At 38.0% G+C, this 20,393-nt stretch overlaps 1 protein-coding gene across 1 annotated transcript in view; it reads left to right on the top strand.

Annotated features, from left to right (window-relative positions):
- The window catches only part of LOC129005311 (attractin-like protein 1), a 68,969-nt gene that overhangs the window by 42,309 nt on the left and 6,267 nt on the right, over window positions 1-20,393 (top strand). Inside the window, exons 18-23 of the mRNA XM_054434167.1 lie at window positions 593-742; window positions 4,130-4,294; window positions 5,000-5,216; window positions 6,272-6,350; window positions 13,458-13,583; window positions 19,915-20,029. Coding sequence (XP_054290142.1) covers window positions 593-742; window positions 4,130-4,294; window positions 5,000-5,216; window positions 6,272-6,350; window positions 13,458-13,583; window positions 19,915-20,029 — 852 coding nt within the window. The remainder of the gene's footprint in view (window positions 1-592; window positions 743-4,129; window positions 4,295-4,999; window positions 5,217-6,271; window positions 6,351-13,457; window positions 13,584-19,914; window positions 20,030-20,393) is intronic.

Genomic DNA, 20,393 nt, shown 5'->3' with positions numbered 1-20,393 from the left:
TAATGTTTAAGAAAGAATTTTAAAAACCTGAAACTTTAATAATAACAGGCACAAAATAACAATCGTTATTTAAGAAGGTAGAAGCTGGGATTGCCACAAAATCGTGAACATCTACCGCAGTCATGGTTGCAATAACAATTAGACATGATTATAATCTCCTGCGGTTACAGAAATATCATCATCATTATCCGTGATTGTGACAAAATCTTGAATATCTCCTGCGGTCTTGTGGACATCATCATGGTCTTTGGTGATCACAGCAAAATCTTGAATATCTCCCTCGTTCGTGTTGCCATAATCATTGTCTGAGGGGATCACATCAAGAAAAATTTTGGATTTTTTAAAGTCCGCTGAAGAAAGTTTAAAATCGTTCTGCTTTTGGGTTCGAGAAAATCTCTTAACAAATTTAACAAAACAATGGATAAAGATATCTTTCAGAGTTACTTGTTCCTTGTTCTTAAGTTTACTATTTCTATTTCTATTAGCTAACCCAATTTAAAAAAGAGACAGTTCATTGTGATTTTGGAACCAATAGTTACAGGCTCATTTGCGTTGTGATAAGTGTTGCCTGACGAATGTTGTTTGTTGTCAGCGTGTGAGTGCAACGATCACGGCTCCCTCTGTGACCATGAGACAGGCAAGTGCTACTGTACGACCAAGGGCATTGTGGGAGATCACTGTGAGCGCTGTGATGCACAAAACCACTACCATGGCGACCCTACCAACCATGGCTCATGTTTTTGTGAGTTATCACCTTTACAATTAATGTAACATGTATTGAGACAAGAAAAACAAAGTATTTAACTTTTACTCTTAGTAACTTTCATTAGTTCATTATTGTTATTTTTAACAAATTAATCTCACATCCCCGCAACTGTCATTTTTTAAATTAATTTTATTGTTTGCACAATTACACAACAGGTGGTGCATAATAGTTAACTACTTTTTTTAGTATTCACTCCCTGTTGCAACATTTATTTGAAGTCCTTAAGTTATGATTATATTTAATTGGAATTTAATCAAATTTATCAAATTAACTTACTTTAAAAAAAAACTTGCAGATAGACCATTTTTTAAACTAATTTGAAGGGTTAGTTAAGATCATATAATACTGTGTATACTTTTTTTATACTTTCTTATTAAATGGCGAACATACAAAGTAGGGATTTTAAGCCAAGTATGAATGGAGATGAGTGTAATATGAGTGGCGCGATCTTGTAGTCTTGTTAGTGACTAAGGCCGACATTCCTTAGACACAGCTGTTATTAGCTGTGATTGATAATAGCCCATACCACTGTTTGATGATAGCCATAACACTGTTTGATGATAGCCATAACACTGTTTGATGATAGCCATAACACTGTTTGATGATAGCCATAACACTGTTTGATGATAGCCATAACACTGTTTGATGATAGCCATAACACTGTTGGTAATAGCCCATACCATAACACTGTTTTTTGATAATAGCCCATACAGCTAATGCAGGGTGGCTAGTGACCTGGAAAACCTGGAAATGTCAGGGAATATTAAATATCTGGAAAAGTCAGGGAATTTTGTCAGAAGTCAGGGAAAATTGTAAAAGGTTTAAAATAATTTTAATAATTGTTAGGAAAGGTCGATCTGGTGAGAGTTTGTGTGCCGTGTGGGTGAAAACTTAGAAATATCTTATCAAACTCAGTTTAATTTTATTAAGGTAAGTTGCAAAGTTTGAATATAAGCTAGCCTGTATCTATAGATTTTATGTATGTTTTTCATATAAACAAACATAATATATTCTTCAGATAAAGATTAGTCCTTTTGAAGAATTAGTTATAGTCCGTCCGTTTGGCTATGATACCCAGCGGATTAGGAACCTTCTCGGAACTCGACTCACCCTTCAGACCCGATCGCCAGGCTGACCGTTGATAAAAAGTTTACCTACCTAAACTTAATTAACTTACCTAAACCTATTAAACTAGTCTGACTGGGTTACTGTGTAACCCTATTTTACCATAATATGTGACTATGTCTATTGCAAGATTGTTTTGCTTAAGGACAATAAAGGATTTCTGATTTCTGATTTCCTACTGCCACAGTCCCACAGATCTGTAACTTTTTAATTTTAAATTAAAATAAATTTTTCTTTGTATATTTGAGTTCTACATGAAATTCCAAAAATAATGAGTCCAAACACGATGTGTATACTTATCATCTACGATCTGAAAGTCGGACAAAGCTGGTGACGATACAGAGTAATTTGATTCCTTTCAGATCGTAGATATTAAGTATCCACATCGTGTTTGGTCTCATTATTTTTGGAATTTCATGTAGAACTCAAATCCCAAATATACAAAGAAAAATGTATTTGAACTTAAAATAAAAAAAGTTACTTACAGATCTTTGGGACTGTGACAGTGGGTGAGTCACTGTTTGTCTCCGGCCAGCCCGTCGAGTGGGTCGGTTGTGTCCATTTTGCGGTCGTCCATTTACCGGTCAAGGGTAAAATCGTCCATTTACCGGTCAACCCAAAAATCTAGAGGGGTGGGTCAAAAATAGTTTTCCATTTTGCGGTCACATATTTCTGAAATCCCGAGAACATGTGAGCCAGGTTGATTACTCAGATCGGCAAGCCAGGCCCGTTGACGTGTCGGTATGTTGTACACCAATGCACCAATTGTATGTGACCAAAAACTATGCCCCCCCCCCACCTGCTTTATTTTTGACTAAAAAATTTCTTCTGCAAAATTAGTTTACCTGTTGTCTGCAAGGTGGTAACACCTACGTGTTGGATAATTACTATATTATTTAAGTTTGAATTTTATAGTTAGTGGATTTTTGTATTTTGTGTTATTGTTTTTAAGAGTTTTTAATTAAGTGCTACGATGGGATTAACTGATGTGTATATAGCCTACTTGTTTGAATATAGACTAGTTTGTTGAAATAAACGGTCATTTATAATATCATCTGACATGATTTGTGATTTAAGAAGAATCTGTCTGTTAATATAAAAGTGGCACCGCCAACAACTCCTCGTGAAGATCTTAAACTCGACATCTGCAAACAATCAAGCAGTTGCTGCTCTATGTGCATGGAACCTATTCATTCAAAATAGTCAGGTATTCTAGGAATCTAAACCTGACCGCAAAATGGAAAACCTCCCCCCCCCCCCCCCCCTAGAGCCTCCTCACCCCCACACTTGACCGGTAAATGGACTGACCGCGAAATGGAAGACACCAGTGGGTCGAGAGGGTGAGTTGAGTTCCGAGAAGGTCCCTAATCCTCTGGGTATCATAGCCAAATGGAAGGACTATAGTATTAAAATTGTAATTTTTAATTTGTCGATCAGGGAAAGTTTAAAAAAATCATGGAATTGTCAGGGAATTTTTCAATGTGATTTCACTAGCCACCCTGTAAAAGCAACTAAGGGACTTGCCGTTTATTGTGGAATCCGAACCACATTCTTGCCTTGGTATATACGAATTGGTCTAATTATCAGGATAGTACTGCGGATAGTCGTAGTACTTACTCATGCGGACATTAATCCTCACCAGGGAGTATCGCATCCACAGTGCATGCCTATAAATATCCACAATTCGTGACCTCCTAGTAGCTGGATTACAGGACGACGCCACCCGTCCCAGTCTTAATAGTTTAAACCATAAAATGCAAGCTATGCACTTTTTTTTAGAATGGCCAACTGTTTTGCAAAATAGAATTGTGTTAATCAGAAACTGGGGAGAAAGCAAATCTCCATTTACCTATTTGGGTTTTACTAAAATATTCCTTTAAAATGGTCAGATTTGTTTTTATTTAAATAACATTAATTTTAATTTGTACTTAGGTTTGCTGCTACGGGAAAGGTAATAAAATGTGTTTTATTATTTAAATGTTAATAGCATAGTTCAAAGAAACAAATATGCCAAATTTGATCAAAAAGATATCCTTTAGAACTGGAAAACTACAACAGTTTATTTATTCTAATAATATGAGTTTTAAATTTACAGTTTTAAAAATGTTTCTGTGAGTCAATCATTACTTAGGCATACAAAAAGGTGTCAATATCAAATCAGGCTTTCTCAAAGTGTGGTCCGCTATTTTGTGTGGCTTTTTTACTATTTTGATTAGTTATCAATTATTGTGATTGTAGATGATTTGACAATTGACTACCAGTTCACGTTCAACCTGAGCAAGAAGGACGACCGCCATTACACACAGATCAACTTCAAGAACAGTCCACCCAAGCCTGATGTAGATGCTGACTTTAGCATCACTTGCTCTGTCATGGCTAAGATGAACATCACCATCAAAACTGGTAAACTGCCACTTACATTTAAACTATTACGGTTATGTTTCTCAGGTGTGTGGACAACTTGAGAACCCTACTCCCTCTAGCCGCAACAATCTCAACAAATTATACAGCTGTTTATTTCATTTAAATTAAGCCAGCTAAAGCCATTTTCTGACATAAAAACAATACAATATTTATTCCATTGAAATTGCATGTGAACTTGAAAACAGTAGGGCATAGCTTAGGAGGAATTTTGCCAAGGTCTATCAACAAACCTTGTCTTCAGTCTTCTTCAGTATTACCTAGCTGCCAGTCAAATGTCATACTAAACCATAAAGACATTACACAGCATGATATCGTTACAATGAAGTGACAAATTGAGGAAAAGAAAGCTACTCTCACTTCACTCAGTAGTGAGGTAGTGATCTTAAATTTTACCTTCCCTTGATAAAATGAAATGAAATATGTTTATTGACTTTTTTCTCAAAAGACGATAAAAGCATTACACAATCTATATAAAAATATAAAACTATGAGATACCGAAAGATTAAATCATACTTAAGAATAACAATGACAAAAACCATTGTCATGCTTACTCTTCATTCTTACATGCTTGCATTGTGCATTCAACGAGTTGCCATTGTTGCTGGTCAACCAATTATAGACTGTTATGGCTTTTGTGTTTTAACTTTTTGGTGGTTATAGGTTAAGTGTAAATTTATTTCACAGCAACAAGCCCAGAGAGACCACTACTGGTTGCTGGTAACTGTTCAAACTTCCGATCCCGTTTCACCAAAACTGACCACCACTTTGGAGTATCTGACAATGTGACCCTCACTACATTCTATGTCTACGTGTATGACTTTCACCCACCTCTGTGGATTCAGATCTCCTTCTCTCAGTATCCTAAACTCAACCTACAACAGTTTTTCATCACATTCTCTTCGTAAGTAATACACTCAATGTTAAAAACTATAAAATGTAAACACAAACAATTCAGTCTAACCAGAAAACATTTGTTGTTGTAGCTGTATTGGTAGTTATTTGGTCATTATTTTAATTAAAAATATTTCAAACAAATAGTTTTAAATGTTTTTGTTGAAATTGCTGTAATTTACAGTATTTTAAAGATTTTTATCAATAAAAATATACCCATACAGATATATTTTTATATCCTGGGATATCCAGGAACTCTCTGGAACCATTTTGTATATTTTGTTCCTTAGGTCAAAACAGTGCACTAATATCATACATGGGTATAAAATGCCTGTGTGTCTGTATGCGATTTTCACAAATAGCTTTCAAACTCCTTGAGTGATTAACTTGAATCTTAGTAATTAATCTTGGTGACAGGTAAGTCTAATCTTTGCACAAAGTATCAGAATTATTAATTTTACTAAACCAAAATGGCGGCCATTTAAAACTTTCTATCACTTCTAAGTGATAATACAAAAAACTATCAAGAGTATGCGTTTTTAGGAAATTTTATGACTAATCTAATGGTATTTAAGTTGTAAAGATTGGTTGATAAACAACTTTGATATAACAATTTTTGTGAGACCTCGCACGGTCCAGACCGCCGCGCCATACCTCACCAACGTGATGTGAGCAGTGCAACAAGGGGAAAAAATTAAACATCATAACATTCATATATACTGTTATATAGTTTTTTTATAGTATGATTTTTTAAGCTGTCATATAAATCAATTATGCATAGAACAATGATTATAACTAATTTAATATTAATTTTGGATCAGCTGGGTTTGGTGTTGAAAATAAATGTATTAAAAAAGAACCGATGATAGTTTGTTCATCATATTATTTTATTTAAACTAACTAACATACAGGGTGAGTAGTACTCCGAGTGGAATACTTATCCAGTTTCATACTAATTTACTTTCTGGATAATTAAATAATATGATAGATGGATTAGCATGATTAGTTGATGGTGTTGTTATATCCTAGCGTATCTCTATCTGTACTCTTAATGGTTTGTTACAGGTGCTTTTTATTATTGCTACTTGTGGCTGCTGTACTATGGAAAATAAAACAAAGATATGACATGTACCGCAGGAGACAAGTGAGTATATTAATATCCTGGTTGTTTCGTTACAAAGACCTTGTGCTTAGTTCTGGTTTTACTTTTGATGATTCTAAGCAATGTAAAGATAGCAGGACTATTATTTTAGACCTTTTGGCAATCTTATTTATTCTTAAAATTCAAACTTTTTGAAAGTACGAGAGCTATCTATCTAGAAAATAGATTACGTTTTTGTCTGTATCCACTAGGGGCGGGGCTAGCGTGACCATCGTGCTAGTAAGAGGTATTTGCTGTTCTCCGTTGAGTTACTGTGACAGTTTAAAATTTCTGTGTTAATTGAAAATGCCGCGAACTGTAAAGTGCGTGCAGTTATAAGGTTTTTGACTGCAAAAAACTAAACCGATATAAATCTATTGGCAACTTTGTGAAGTTTATGGGGAAAAAATTATTACTGAAGGTGGAGTCGTCAGTGGGTCATCAAAATTAAAAATGGCCGTACTAACATTCATGACGAAGAGCGAAGTGGAAGACCCAGCATTGTGACTGCTGAACTTGTCAAAAAAGTCTATGCCGATATCTGTAAAACTCGAAAGTTCACAATAACAGAACTCTATGGGTTTTCCACAAATTTCGTGAAGTTTGTTGCACGAGATCATAACCGAAAAGTAGGGATGGACAAGATTGGATTTTTAGTACGAGACAAGACGAGACGGAATTTTTATTTCTCATAAAATTTCGAGACGAGATGGAGACAGGATTTCACTTCTCATACATAACGGGAAATGGACGTTCCACATTTTAACCAGATTTGTTTTTAACATTTTGAAATACCTACTGATTTATGACAGACTGGTTAAATACAAAAAAAATAATAATTAGGGATGGACGAGTCCCGAAATTTTGGGAATTTTTGGGAGAAAAATATTCTCGGTTATCGAGACGGGATTACATTTGATTCGGGAATTTTTCTGGATGGGATTTGGTCCGATCGTCGGCGATATTTTCCGCATCGTGAGTGCCGATAACGCCGCTATTGCGAGCGATAGGTCCGCGAACTCAGGAGACAAAGTCATTACGACGATTGCGCCGTGACCGCGGAGTCATACAGTCAGTCATGGCGTGACTGCGGAGTCATAACGACGATCGCGCCGTGACCGTGAAGTCCTACCGACGATCGCGCCGTTACCGCGTAGTCATACTGACGATCAGGCCGTGATGGCGAGACATACCGACGATCAAGACGTGACCACGGAATCATGCCGACGATCGTGCCGTGACCGCGGAGTCATGCCGACGATCGTGCCGTGATCAGAAGCCATACCGACGATCATGCTGTGACCGCGAGTCATACCGATGAACATGCTGTGACCGCGAGTCATACCAACGATCACCCCGTGATCACGAGTCATCCTGACTATCACGCCGTGACTGCGGAGTCATGCCGACAATGGTGCCGTGATCCCGAGTCATACTGACGATCGCGCTGTGACCGCGGAGTAATGCCGACGATCGTGTTGTGATTGCGAGTCATACCGACAATCACGTCGTGACCGCGGGGTCATACCGACGATCGCGCCGTGACCGTGAGTCATACCAACGATCATGCTGTGACCGCGGTCATTTTGACGATCACACCGTGACCGCAAGTCACAAGTCATAGGTACCTGTTAATTGTTACCCATTTTGTGGTTTTTGTAGATCAGTACCACAAATGGTAAAAATTGATTTCGTATGTCGTTTTTGGTAACTGCAATACTCAAGACTTTCTTTTTATGCACAGAAAAAAATCCTGTCCTGTCCCGTCACGAAAATCGGGAAGGAAATAAAAATCCCGTCCTGTCCCGTCCCGAACTAAAAATTCAATCCCGTCCATCCCTAAATAATAGACAAAAATTTCTTTTATTAAAAAATTAAAAAAAACATTTATAAAAACATCAGTATAAAAAAAAGTATTAATAAGGCCTAACTTATAAAAAATAACTCTTCGGCATAGGAAACATGGAGATATCAGTTAGTATATAGGTAATTCAACTTTGAAAAATAAAAATATCAACACCTTTAATCAAAGTACAGTACAATTTGAAATCTTCTGTTTCCCCACCTAAATGGTACATTTTACTCTATTAACAGTTAAATTAAAAACTATTGTACTTGCAATTAATTAATTGAAACCGTTATTTTAGTCCCAAAGGTATTAATCACACTTGGTTTTGGATTTGTTTACAAAACTTTATCGGAAATAGTTACAGTATTTGTAAACAAATTTTAATGTAAATGTTTAACCCTTATGCTTATTTAACTAATATTTAACCATATGATTTTATTTACTTTTCTATAATAATATTATTCTTGTATTAGTGTCTTGATTAAAACAGTTTAGTTTCTTTGATCTTTTAATTTCTTATTTAAATAAGAAATAGAACATGGCGCAGTCGAATGAAGAACCCGTATCCCTAAACATTAAGCCTCCTGAAGCCTTTTCCTTCAACCCTCAGGACTGGAAGACATGGAAGACTCGTTTTGAGAGGTATTATTCCCTTAGTAATTTAGCTCTACATTCTGGAAAGCATCAGATTGACATGCTTATCTACTGTATGGGGGAAAAGGGAGAGGACATACTTAATTCATTCAGTTTAAATGACAATGACAAATCTAATTTCAAAGCTGTTATACAGAAGTTTGACGATCATTTCCTTCCTAAAAAGAACTTAATTTTTGAACGGGCTAGGTTTCTAAAACTTACACAAGGTTCCATGCCGATTGAGAACTTTATCACAGACCTTCACAATCATGCAAAAAACTGTGATTGGGGTCAGATTGAAGAGGAGATGATTCTGATGGTTTTGATTATTGGTATGCGGGACGAAACACTAAGTGATCGTCTTCAACTTGAACCCGAATTAAAACTAAACACAGCTATAAACACTATCCGTAGATCTGAAGAACTATCAAGACAGAAACAAACTCTTAACTTGACTGACATAGCATTAATAAATAAAAATACTCAACATTTAATTAAGACAAACATTATTCCCAATAAATCAAACAATGATCAAAATTTTAAGCGGATTAATGACAATAAAAGCCTGTCCCATGTCGAAAAGAGATGTTTTTGGTGTGGTTCGACAGTTTTACACAAAAAATTCAACTGTCCAGCTAAACAATACAAATGTGGGTTTTGTAAAAAAGTTGGTCATTTTCCAAATGTTTGCAAATCAAACAAAGTCAGTCAAATTGAATATGATGATACTGACCTTGAAACACCCATTGAAAATGTTTGCTCGCAGTACATAGACCCTCAAACATTCATTGGCATTGTAGGAAAAAACTTGCGTGATGATCCATGGTCTGTAGTGTTAAATATGAATGACAGTGATGATGTTCTTTTCAAAATTGATACAGGAGCAGACGTAACGATTTTGCCTTCCGACATTAAACTGAATAAGAAAATCAGGCTCACTCCCACATCCAAAACATTTAGTGGTGCAAATGGTCAAGCTCTGTCAATTTTAGGAACTGCTACTGTAAAATTATCACATAATCAAAAAACATGTTATGAGACTATATATGTTTCTAAGGGCACTTCCCAGCCACTTCTAGGTAAACCTGCAATAACAAGTTTGCAGTTACTTGCTCGAATCAACGAAATACAGCCATCCAGTAATGACTGGTATGACAGACACCCCAAACTGTTTGAAGGCTTAGGTTCCATTGATGTCAAATACAAAGTAGAACTGAAAAATAACGCCAATCCATTTGCAATCAACACGCCTCGTCGGATTCCTCTTCCTCTTTGGGAATCTACTAAAGAAGAGCTTGAAAGAATGGTGTCAATGGGGGTGATCGCTGAGGTACACCATGCCACAGACTGGTGCTCTCCAATGGTTGTTGTGCCAAAGAAGGACTCTAACAAAGTTCGCATTTGTGTAGATCTTACTAAATTAAACAGATGCGTCAAACGAAGATACTATCCTATTCAACCCATCGACATAACACTTGCCCAAATCTCAGAAGCAAAATGCTATTCTAAATTGGATGCTAATAACGGATTCTGGCAGATCACATTGGACGAAGAATCCCAAGATTTGACAACGTTCCTGACACCGTTTGGACGTTTTAAATTTCTGAAACTACCCTTTGGAATAACATCTGCACCAGAAGTGTTCCAAGAATGCGTGAATCGAACCCTTAAAGGTCAAATGAATGCACTTGCGCATATGGACGACATAATTGTTTGGGGGAAAACTCAACAAGAACATGACTATTTCTTAGAAGAAGTACTTACCAAACTTGAAGGTGCTGGCTTCACCCTAAACAAAGACAAATGCTTGTTCTCTCAAACCTCGCTAACCTACTTAGGTCACCATTTATCTGAATCAGGAATCAAAGTCGATGAGACCAAAGTCGAAGCTATACGAAAAATGGCTCCTCCAACAGATATTTTAGGAGTTCAAAGGTTACTTGGTATGGTGAACTTCATTGGCAAATACATACCTAATAAAAGCCGGTTACTAAAACCCATTACCGACCTACTAAGTAGAAAAAACGAATGGTGTTGGGGTTTTGAACAACAAAAAGCATTCGATGAATTGAAAGAATTATTGGCTTCTCCACCTCAACTTGCATTCTATGATAAAAATAAACCGACTATGATTTCTGCTGACTCTTCTACACAAGGCCTGGGTGGAGTACTTTTACAACAACAATCAGATGGGAATTGGAAGCCTATTTCTTATATTTCACGCACTCTGAGCGAAACTGAACGAAACTACTCTAACATTGAACGAGAAGCTCTATCATTAACATGGAGCTGTGACAAGTTTAAAGACTACATTGTGGGCAAGCACATCACGCTAGAAACAGATCACAAACCTTTGGTAAGTATTTTGACTACTAAAGAGATCAATGATATGACTCCCCGTCTTCAAAGACTAAGACTTCGTCTGATGAGATATTCCTACAATGTGACATACACTCCTGGCAAACATTTAGCCACTGCTGATTGTCTCTCAAGAAGTCCTGTAGCAGCTAATGAGAGTTATGATTTAGATGAGGAAGTTGAACTGGCCATCCACACAGTAACAAGAAACATTGCCTATGTAACTGACATGGTTCTTGATAGAATTGCATCGGCACAGCGGGCTAGCTCAGAACTCAGGGTAATTAAATCTTACTGCTCAACTGAATGGCCTGATAAAACTAAGATTCCCGATAATCTTAAGCCATACTTCACAGTTCGGGATGAAATCTCTTTTTGTGACGGACTATTGCTTAGAGGAGAACGTCTCATAATCCCGACAACTCTTAGACAAGAAATGTTGACAAGAATACATACAGGCCACCTAGGCATAACGAAATGTCGACTTAGAGCCAACAATAGTATGTGGTGGCCAGGAATGTCACTTGACATTGAGAAATTTGTTAATGATTGTCCCAAATGTACTGAACATAGAACACAACATCATGAACCCCTTTTGCCCAGTGAGCTTCCATCTCGTCCTTGGGAAAAGGCAGCGATTGATCTCTTTAAACTTGAAGGAACATGGTTCGTAGTAATCACTGACTGTTTTTCACGTTATTTTGAAATAGCTACATTAAAGAACCTGTCAACTGCTGAAATAATCGAAAAATGCAAATCTGTATTCTGCCGTCACGGTATACCAATTGAGCTACGATCTGATTGTGGTACACAGTTTGCTACCAGATACACTGGTCTTGAAAACTCTGAATTCAAAAAGTTTGCTCAAAGCTATAACTTTAAACTTGTGACAAGCAGTCCAAGCTACCACCAAAGTAACGGTGCAGCTGAAGCTGCAGTCAAAATAGCGAAGAGTGTACTAAAGAAAAACAAAGACGACCCATATTTAGCCCTCCTAACCTACCGCAATACACCTCTATCCACAAGTGGATACAGTCCTGCTCAGCTAATATACAACAGACCACTGCGAGATAACCTGCCTGTTTTACCTAAAAAACTTGAAATCAAACCCGATCTCTCTCAACTAAAGGAAAAAGAAGATACTTACAAAGCATCTTACAAGAGAAACTACGATAGGCGCTACGCTACAAAAGAACTTCCATCGCTGCCTGTAGGTAAGAAAGTATGGATCCAAGACCTAAAAAGAGATGGTATTATTATCAGCTTAGGACAAGAGCCAAGGTCATACTGGGTTAAGACAGGAAACACTACGTTGAGAAGGAATCGACACCACCTTTTGCCTTACAAAGGTAATACAACCAAACCGAACAATCCTATTCCTTTATCCATCAAAGATACAACGTCAGATCCTCTGCCATTTACTACTGTTACTCAAAACAACTCTTCCCTATCAAATACTGCTGAAAGAACAACTACTACACCATCTAGAATAACTCAAGATAAAAGTAAACCTTTTTCACGATCAACTACTCCCAATCAAGAAGCTGCAATAAAACAATCATCAAGAGGCAGAATTATAAGACCTACGAAACGTTTTCCTGACTAAACTCTGAAAAGAAACTCAAAGGGAAAGATGTTTAACCCTTATGCTTATTTAACTAATATTTAACCATATGATTTTATTTACTTTTCTATAATAATATTATTCTTGTATTAGTGTCTTGATTAAAACAGTTTAGTTTCTTTGATCTTTTAATTTCTTATTTAAATAAGAAATAGAACAGTAAACATATCAGTAACAGTTTTAAGAAAAAATCTGTATCCAATCCAAATATTTGTTTTTTATTTCATAGATGATAACGTATTCTCTACTAAACAGATGATTGGTGTGAGATAAATGACATAGGTAGTAAAGGTAGGAAAAATATGACAGTAATCGCACAAAACTTGTTTTTTAATGTTTGTTATTTTGTTTCCAAAGTAGTGAGGCTATATTTCAAAAGGGCAAAGACATTCTCATCAGTCCAATAAATACAGGAAAACTATTTAAATCTTGATCGGTACTTTATTTTTTTTGGAGTAGGCCATGTAAATTGGTATTTTGGGATCACAGACACAATGACAGACAGAGAACTTGATGTAAAATAAAATATCCAATAACCGCTTTAGTTTTAGTTTTTAGGCTTAGCAGAGTTTACAAATGGTGTTTGATACTAAACTCTATTAATGTACATCTTTTATTAACAGATAAAACTAATAATTTTCAGAGAATGTTTGTGGAGATGGAACAGATGGCAAGTCGCCCTTTCTCTCAAGTTCTAGTTGAAATTGAGAAAAGGGATGCCTCTGCTGAAAGCACCACAGTCAATAATACTCTTAGAAGACGTAAAAAGGTAAGTTAGAAAGTCTGTGGTTTTTATTACTAGGCCTATTTAGTGTTGTAATGAGTCTCAACCTAAATGTTTCCTCAGTTTGAAGTCCACAAACAATTATAATGTAATGGTTATGCAGAAGGTTTTCACCTTTGCTGATATGAGTATGTAGGGAAACTGTTTTTAAGGAAACATCGTAAGTGTTAAATATTAGCTACTGAATTAGGTTGAAATAAGATCTTTCACTGCCAACAAAGACTTGCCACAATATAACCCTTTAGTGTGTTGCTTGCCTAGTGGTTAATGTCTCAAACGTTTTTGTGAGGGGAAAAGGTTTATCAACCGGCATATCCACAAAAATTTAAGGAGTTTGGACTAGAGGTAAAATTTCTATTTGGGTCAGATAGTTAAATCTTGGTTCAGATTATATTTGATAATGAAAGTTTCACATTTGGATAGTTTTGACTTCAAGTACCGGTACTTAATAAATTCATGTTAAGGTTAATAAGTTTAAATTTTGCAGCAAATCCATAAAAACACTGTAGTACTGTGTAAATATACATATATGTCATGATTTTAATTTTACACCAACAAAGTGCATTTATGCAAAATCATGAAATTATAAGTCATTGAACTGAAAACAAATCATTTTTAATTATAAACAAATTTATAACTCATAAAAAATATAAAATCAATAATCATACATACTGTAAGCATACGACTTGTTTGCCAGCGGTGTGTGCGGGGGGAAAGCGGTACCAATCTCCCTCTGTAGCCAAAGTTTTGTGGCATTGGTTGGACTACCCTTTTATAAAAACATTCTACCAGCGCTGTTCGCGTTGTTTTCCTTTTCTACGTCCATGTTTTTAGAATTTAAATTTGAATTTGATTCAAGTACCATACAATCTAATTAATTAGTAAGGGTTCTATATTATTGTTTTCGTTTTGGTAATGTAGTAGATTAAATTATTTTTATACAACTATGTTTTTACTTATTAAAATGTACACCAAACGGTAAAATCTTATTATACTTGAACTTAATTCCTTAATTGTAAAGTTTGACTTGTTAGGTGCAAACCATTAACTGAGTTTATAGGTGATATATAGTGTTTGATGTAAAAAGACATACAGATAATACCTATAAACAGAAAAACCATAAGGCTTAGTACTTTTTTTTCCTAGGACGCTAGGCACGAGCCTGGGATTGTTTTTCACATTACTTCAGGCTAGACCTAGGGGTTGCGGCATTATCACTTCCATTGGTGACTTGGCCGGGACCTCAGACCGAAGTCCCGCGCTCTAACCTCTACGCCAGCTCACTCCCAAGGCTTAGTACTAGGGATGGACGGGATTGAATTTTCAGTTCGGGACGGGACGGGACAGGATTTTATTCTTGTGCAAAAAAGGGTTTGTTTTAAAACTATTGAGTATTGCAGTTACCAAACAGACAAAAAAATCAATAATGGGTAAAAATTTACAGGTACGGTATAGAAAAAAGGTTGTGTCATATCTGGTGTAATTTAACTGTATAACATCAGTCCCGTAGTAAAATACCTTACAGGTATTGAGGTATTGAAACAGACTATCACTCACTGCATTTAAAAAACTCTGTAGAGTTTTATGGCCTGAATTGGTTATGATTAGAAAAGCAGTATAGCTTAATAAATCCAAATTTTGACATGTCTAAAGAATATTGCTACCTAACACAATACTGCTAAATAAGTCATTGATAAAATAAATTATTCATTGAGGAAATAATTTTGATTCTATAACCGCCGTATCCTCGGCTTTTATCCTGAGTTTTGTTTTATGACAATTATTTTTACATATATTTTTGTGGAAACAGTTAAAACACCCCAACCACAGCAAACCTGCAGAGTGCAGACTAAGTAAATTGCCTGAATATATTTTCACCTGAACCAAATATTGTCTCTTTTGCATACTAGCCTCGTTGCAAAGCACGGGTATTTTTTTTTTTTTTTTTTTTTTATAAGGGAGAGGAGGTAAAAATGCTTTTACGCACACAGGTAGCCAGCCTGTAGTGTGAGACTCCTGAGCTTGTCAGACTACTCACTAAAAAACCCCCTCTACTCTGTTGGACACAGACCTGGGATTGTTTGTCACATTACTTCAGGTCAGGTCAACGTGTGACCTAAGCCCTCAGGGCTCGCGCCGTTTCTGGCATTCAATTTCTTTATGACCTAGACTGCATCTCGGTCAAGCTCTAGCTTCTTTGTGCGGAGAATATCCTGGACGAAATGTGACATACAGGTCCAATTGTCCTCACCCTCCGTCATCATCGGAATGACCGTGTCCACCAACAACTGCCCTACATGTTGTTCAGCCTTCAGGCGGGAACCTTCCCAACGCTGGCAGCGGAAGAAGGTGTGCTCCGCGTCGTCGGGAGTGCCTGGGCAGTAGATGCAATCGGGTGACACGGCTTTGCCCATCCTGAACAGGTACGACCGAAAAAACCCGTGACCTGTCAGAAACTGGGTAAGGTAATAGTCCACCTCACCATACCGTCGGTCAACCCATGGTTGGACTTGCTGAATCAGTCTCCTGGTCCAGCGTCCCCGCGACTCCTGTTCCCAGCTCTCCTGCCAGAGCTGGTAGGTGCGGTTGCGCTCCTCCATTTTTGCATGGTCCTCTCCACGCCGCTGATAAATCGCTTTCCTCTCCGCCGCCAAAAGTTTGACGGGGATTACTCCAGCAACCACCAAGATGGCAGGTTCAGACACTGTTCGGTAGGCGGATGCTACCCTGAGTGCTGCCTGACGATGCACTCTGGCAAGCCGCATCCTATACACCTCCTTATTGAGCGCGTCTGCCCACACCTCCGCACCATACAGGAGCACAGACTGAACTGTAGACATCAACAGCCTTCTGCGACTGGAACGAGGACCTCCGACATTGGCCATTAACCGGCTAAGAGAAGAGATCACCTTAGCGGCCTTGTCCGCTGTTCGGAATATCTGGTCCCGCCAGCTAAGCTTAGAGTCCACCATGACACCAAGATACTTGGCGGCACGAACGGACTGGACTTCGACGTCCCCCACCCTCAACGGCACAATGGTGTCAATCCGCTTTTTGGTCAGAATCACGATCTCAGTTTTGTTCAGCGCGAGTGAGAGACCGTGATCTGCCATCCATGCGTTTATAGTTCGCATGACTCGGTTTAATTATAGCTGGGCCAGCTCTACACTACGGTCATCTGCGTACCCAACTAAAACGGTTTCTTCAGGCATTTCAGACCTAAGGAGGCTGTCGTAGGCAACGTTCCAGAGGTCCGGGCCAAGTATGGAACCTTGGGCAGCACCAGAAGTGACACTCATCGTCCGCGGGCCTTCTGTAGTATCATACATGAGGAGGCGGAACCAGAGGTAATCCTCTATAATGCGCATGAGGTATGCCGGGACGTGGAAGTTGTTCTCCAGAGCATCCAGCATATCGCACCATCTTGCAGAATTAAATGCGTTTCGCACATCGAGTGTAACGAGCAGCACAACCCTACGAGAGTAGTGATTAAAATCCTCAGCTCTCATCACGGCTTGCTTCACCTCCTCAATAGCGTCGACCGTTGATCGCCCCTTCCTGAAGCCGTATTGGCGAGGGCTCAGGTCCCCCGCAGCAACCACAGCTGAATTCAGTCGGGAACGGATCAACTTCTCTAGGACTTTCCCAGCCGTATCCAACATGCAAAGGGGTCTGTAAGAGGACGGCAATTCTGGGTCTCCTTTCCCCTTCCCTACGAGCACGAGCCTAGCTTTTTTCCAGCACAACGGAAATACCCCCTCTGCTAGGCAGGCGTTGTACATGCTCAGAAGAATCAGGGGATTGATTGAAAAAACCTTCTTAAGAGCCTCGCCAGGTACCCCATCAGGTCCAGGAGCCTTGTTGTTTTTTAGGGATAAAACGGCAGTCTCCAGCTCCTCATGAGTGAAGAGTGGGACATCGTCCATCATCTCAAACTCACGCAGTGGGCGCAGAATTCTGCAAAGCACGGGTATAGCGGCTAGTTTTACTATAAAACAGAGTTTTAAGAGTTAACTAAATTTTCACTTTACTTTTTTGAATTATTTAATCAATTTTGTAATGTCTTTAAGTACTACACCTTATAAAGACGTATGGAGCAACATAGTTTCTAAAAAAGTATTATAGTTTCCAGTGATGGGCGGATCCAAGAAAATGTCGGTACCGGATCCGGATCCGGATCTTGAAAAATTCGGATCCGGATCTTCGGATCCCGATCCAGATACACACTGTCATAAGGGCGGGTTAAAAAAAAACGTAATTAACAGAATGCCAATTTAAATCATACTTTTATTATTTTTTATCACGAAGCATCGGGTGAGATTAAAATACTAACGGGATATTTTTGAGACGAAATTATAGGCCGTTAGCTTATCATCCAGGTACAAAACTAAAAACTAGAGGTGTGAAGATAAACAAATCGGTGTTGTACAGTGATACAGACAGCTTTATGCTAGTAAAAACATTCGGGGGTTGTAGAGTGATACAGACAGCTTTGTGTTAGTAAAAAAATCGGTGTTGTACAGTGATACAGACAGCTTTGTGTTAGTAAAAAAATCGGTGTTGTACATTGATACAGACAGCTTTGTGTTTAGTAATCAAATCGGTGTTGTACAGTGATACAGACAGCTTTTTGTCTTAGTAAAAAATCGGGGTTGTACAGGGATACAGACAGCTTTGTGTTAGTTAAAAAATCGGTGTTGTACAGTGATACAGACAGCTTTGTGTTTAGTAAACAAATCGGTGTTGTACAGTGATACAGATAGCTTTATGCTAGTAAAAACATTCGGGGTTGTAGAGTGATACAGACAGCTTTGTGTTAGTAAAAAAATCGGTGTTGTACAGTGATACAGACAGCTTTGTGTTAGTAAAAAAATCGGTGTTGTACATTGATACAGACAGCTTTGTGTTAGGAAAAAATCGGGAAAAAAAATTTGAAAAAATCGGATCCATCAAAACCGGATCCAGCCCAAGATCCGGAATTTTTTGGATCCAATCCGGTGCTGGTTCTAGCTTGGATCCGGTAGTCCGATATCCGGATCCGACCATCACTAATAGTTTCTCACAGAGATCAGAAACATAGGGCACTTAACAAATTTTACCCCGTGTTTGGAACGTTACGGTAGCAGCTGAAACCGTAATGCAATAAAAAGCTTCAAAATTGCTTATCAGCAATTTCCCTATAAAATATAGGGAATAAAAAGTAATTTAAATAATTAATGATTGTGTGAAGCCGAGGTAAATGTAAAATATATCTCCAATACTCAAAATATACAGCATGTCAGAAAAAGTTGACTATTTAACGGATGGTATCCGAACTAAACCGAACACCAGAGCTACCAAACCTCTACTTTGGACCAGTTATCTTTAAAATTTTTTTTAACTACTTCTAGTGTAAGCCCCAAGAAAACCCCTGCATACTCCTATGGTTACTGTTTGTTGAGTAGTTGGGGCAGTAGTTTTTAGAAAAAATATCTAGTTCTACTGAAATCATAGTTCCATCAAAGCTTAGGCCTATTTTTAGTGATATCAGTTAACAATTACCTAAAGATATGATTAATCATTTGTCTTCCCCAAGTTCATATACCTCTTATCATGAACATCTCCCGCGATCACGGCACCATCAGTCAACATGTCCCACGTTCATGGCGCCATCTTCCAACTTGTTTCCCGGTCACGGTGCAAGTGTCTCCGCGATCATGGAGACATAATAATTGTCTCCTGTGTTTGCAGAAGGGTCGTGAACATCTCTTGCAATCACAGAGACATTATCATCGTCACTTGCGACCCAGTAAAATCACTGATGATCGGAGTGAATCCCGTCCCTAAAGAATTCCGTCCTTAGATCCCTGTGGGGCATAGCCCTATAGGATTTTCACATCTTAAATATGCCAGTGTGTTTTTGAAGACTACCAAGTACCTCTCTGCTAAATGTCAGCTCAATCGGTCCAGTAGTTTTCACATAATCAAACTTCAGAGTTATACACAAACATCCATACTTTCACATTTACAATATTAGTAGAATATCCCAAAAATTGTGTTACATTTTTAGGACCCTATCCAACTCTAATTTTAAGAGTTAGATTATTCCCGACCTATGGCCGAATCTCTTGACTTTTTCACAATTTTTCCCAAAATTTCAAAATTCCCGACTTTCCCGGAACTCCCGACTGGTAGACACCCTGTATAATTATGTATAATTACTGGGAATTACATTAAAGATGCATAACATAAATCACTGTTATTAATTAACATAATTCAACACCATTTATTCTGTATAACTTAGATGTCCTGGTAAACTGTTATTCTGTATGTATAGGACTCGCCCAGTCCCATTGCCCTAGAGCCTTGTTGTGGTAACAGAGCAGCTGTGTTGTCACTGCTGGTGAGACTGCCTACTGGAGGGGAGAGGTACACTCCACCTGGCCAATCAGGTAACCTATTAACGTAAATATTAACTAGGTGGCACAGAAAGATCAAGACCCAGGATTGATTTACATTTTCATTTAAAAGAATTATTGTACAATATCTTTAACTTAAGAAACATCAACACAGTAGACACTGTACCGTGCGGCTCTGGCTTTAGAATAGACCTCAGTATCCCCTGCTTGTCATAAGAGGGGGGGGGGGGGAATGCACCCATTCTTGTAGCGTCTCCCTACATACCATCATTTTCCGTTTGATTTCAATAAACCAGTCTTTTCCAAATCACTCTGGTCTATTCTCGTGTATGGCTCCCTGTCCTTTGTCTCCCACTGCGTTGGACATCCGTTCAGGAAGAGGGTACAGCTTAAAACC

This window comes from Macrosteles quadrilineatus, unplaced genomic scaffold (assembly GCF_028750875.1).
Source record: "Macrosteles quadrilineatus isolate MER2022 unplaced genomic scaffold, UCM_ALF_1.0 Scaffold_19__1_contigs__length_3004403, whole genome shotgun sequence".
In the NCBI taxonomy this organism is placed as follows: Eukaryota; Metazoa; Arthropoda; class Insecta; order Hemiptera; family Cicadellidae; genus Macrosteles; species Macrosteles quadrilineatus.
The sequence above is the reverse complement of the archived record's forward strand: the minus strand, read 5'-3'. Positions and strand labels throughout refer to the sequence as shown.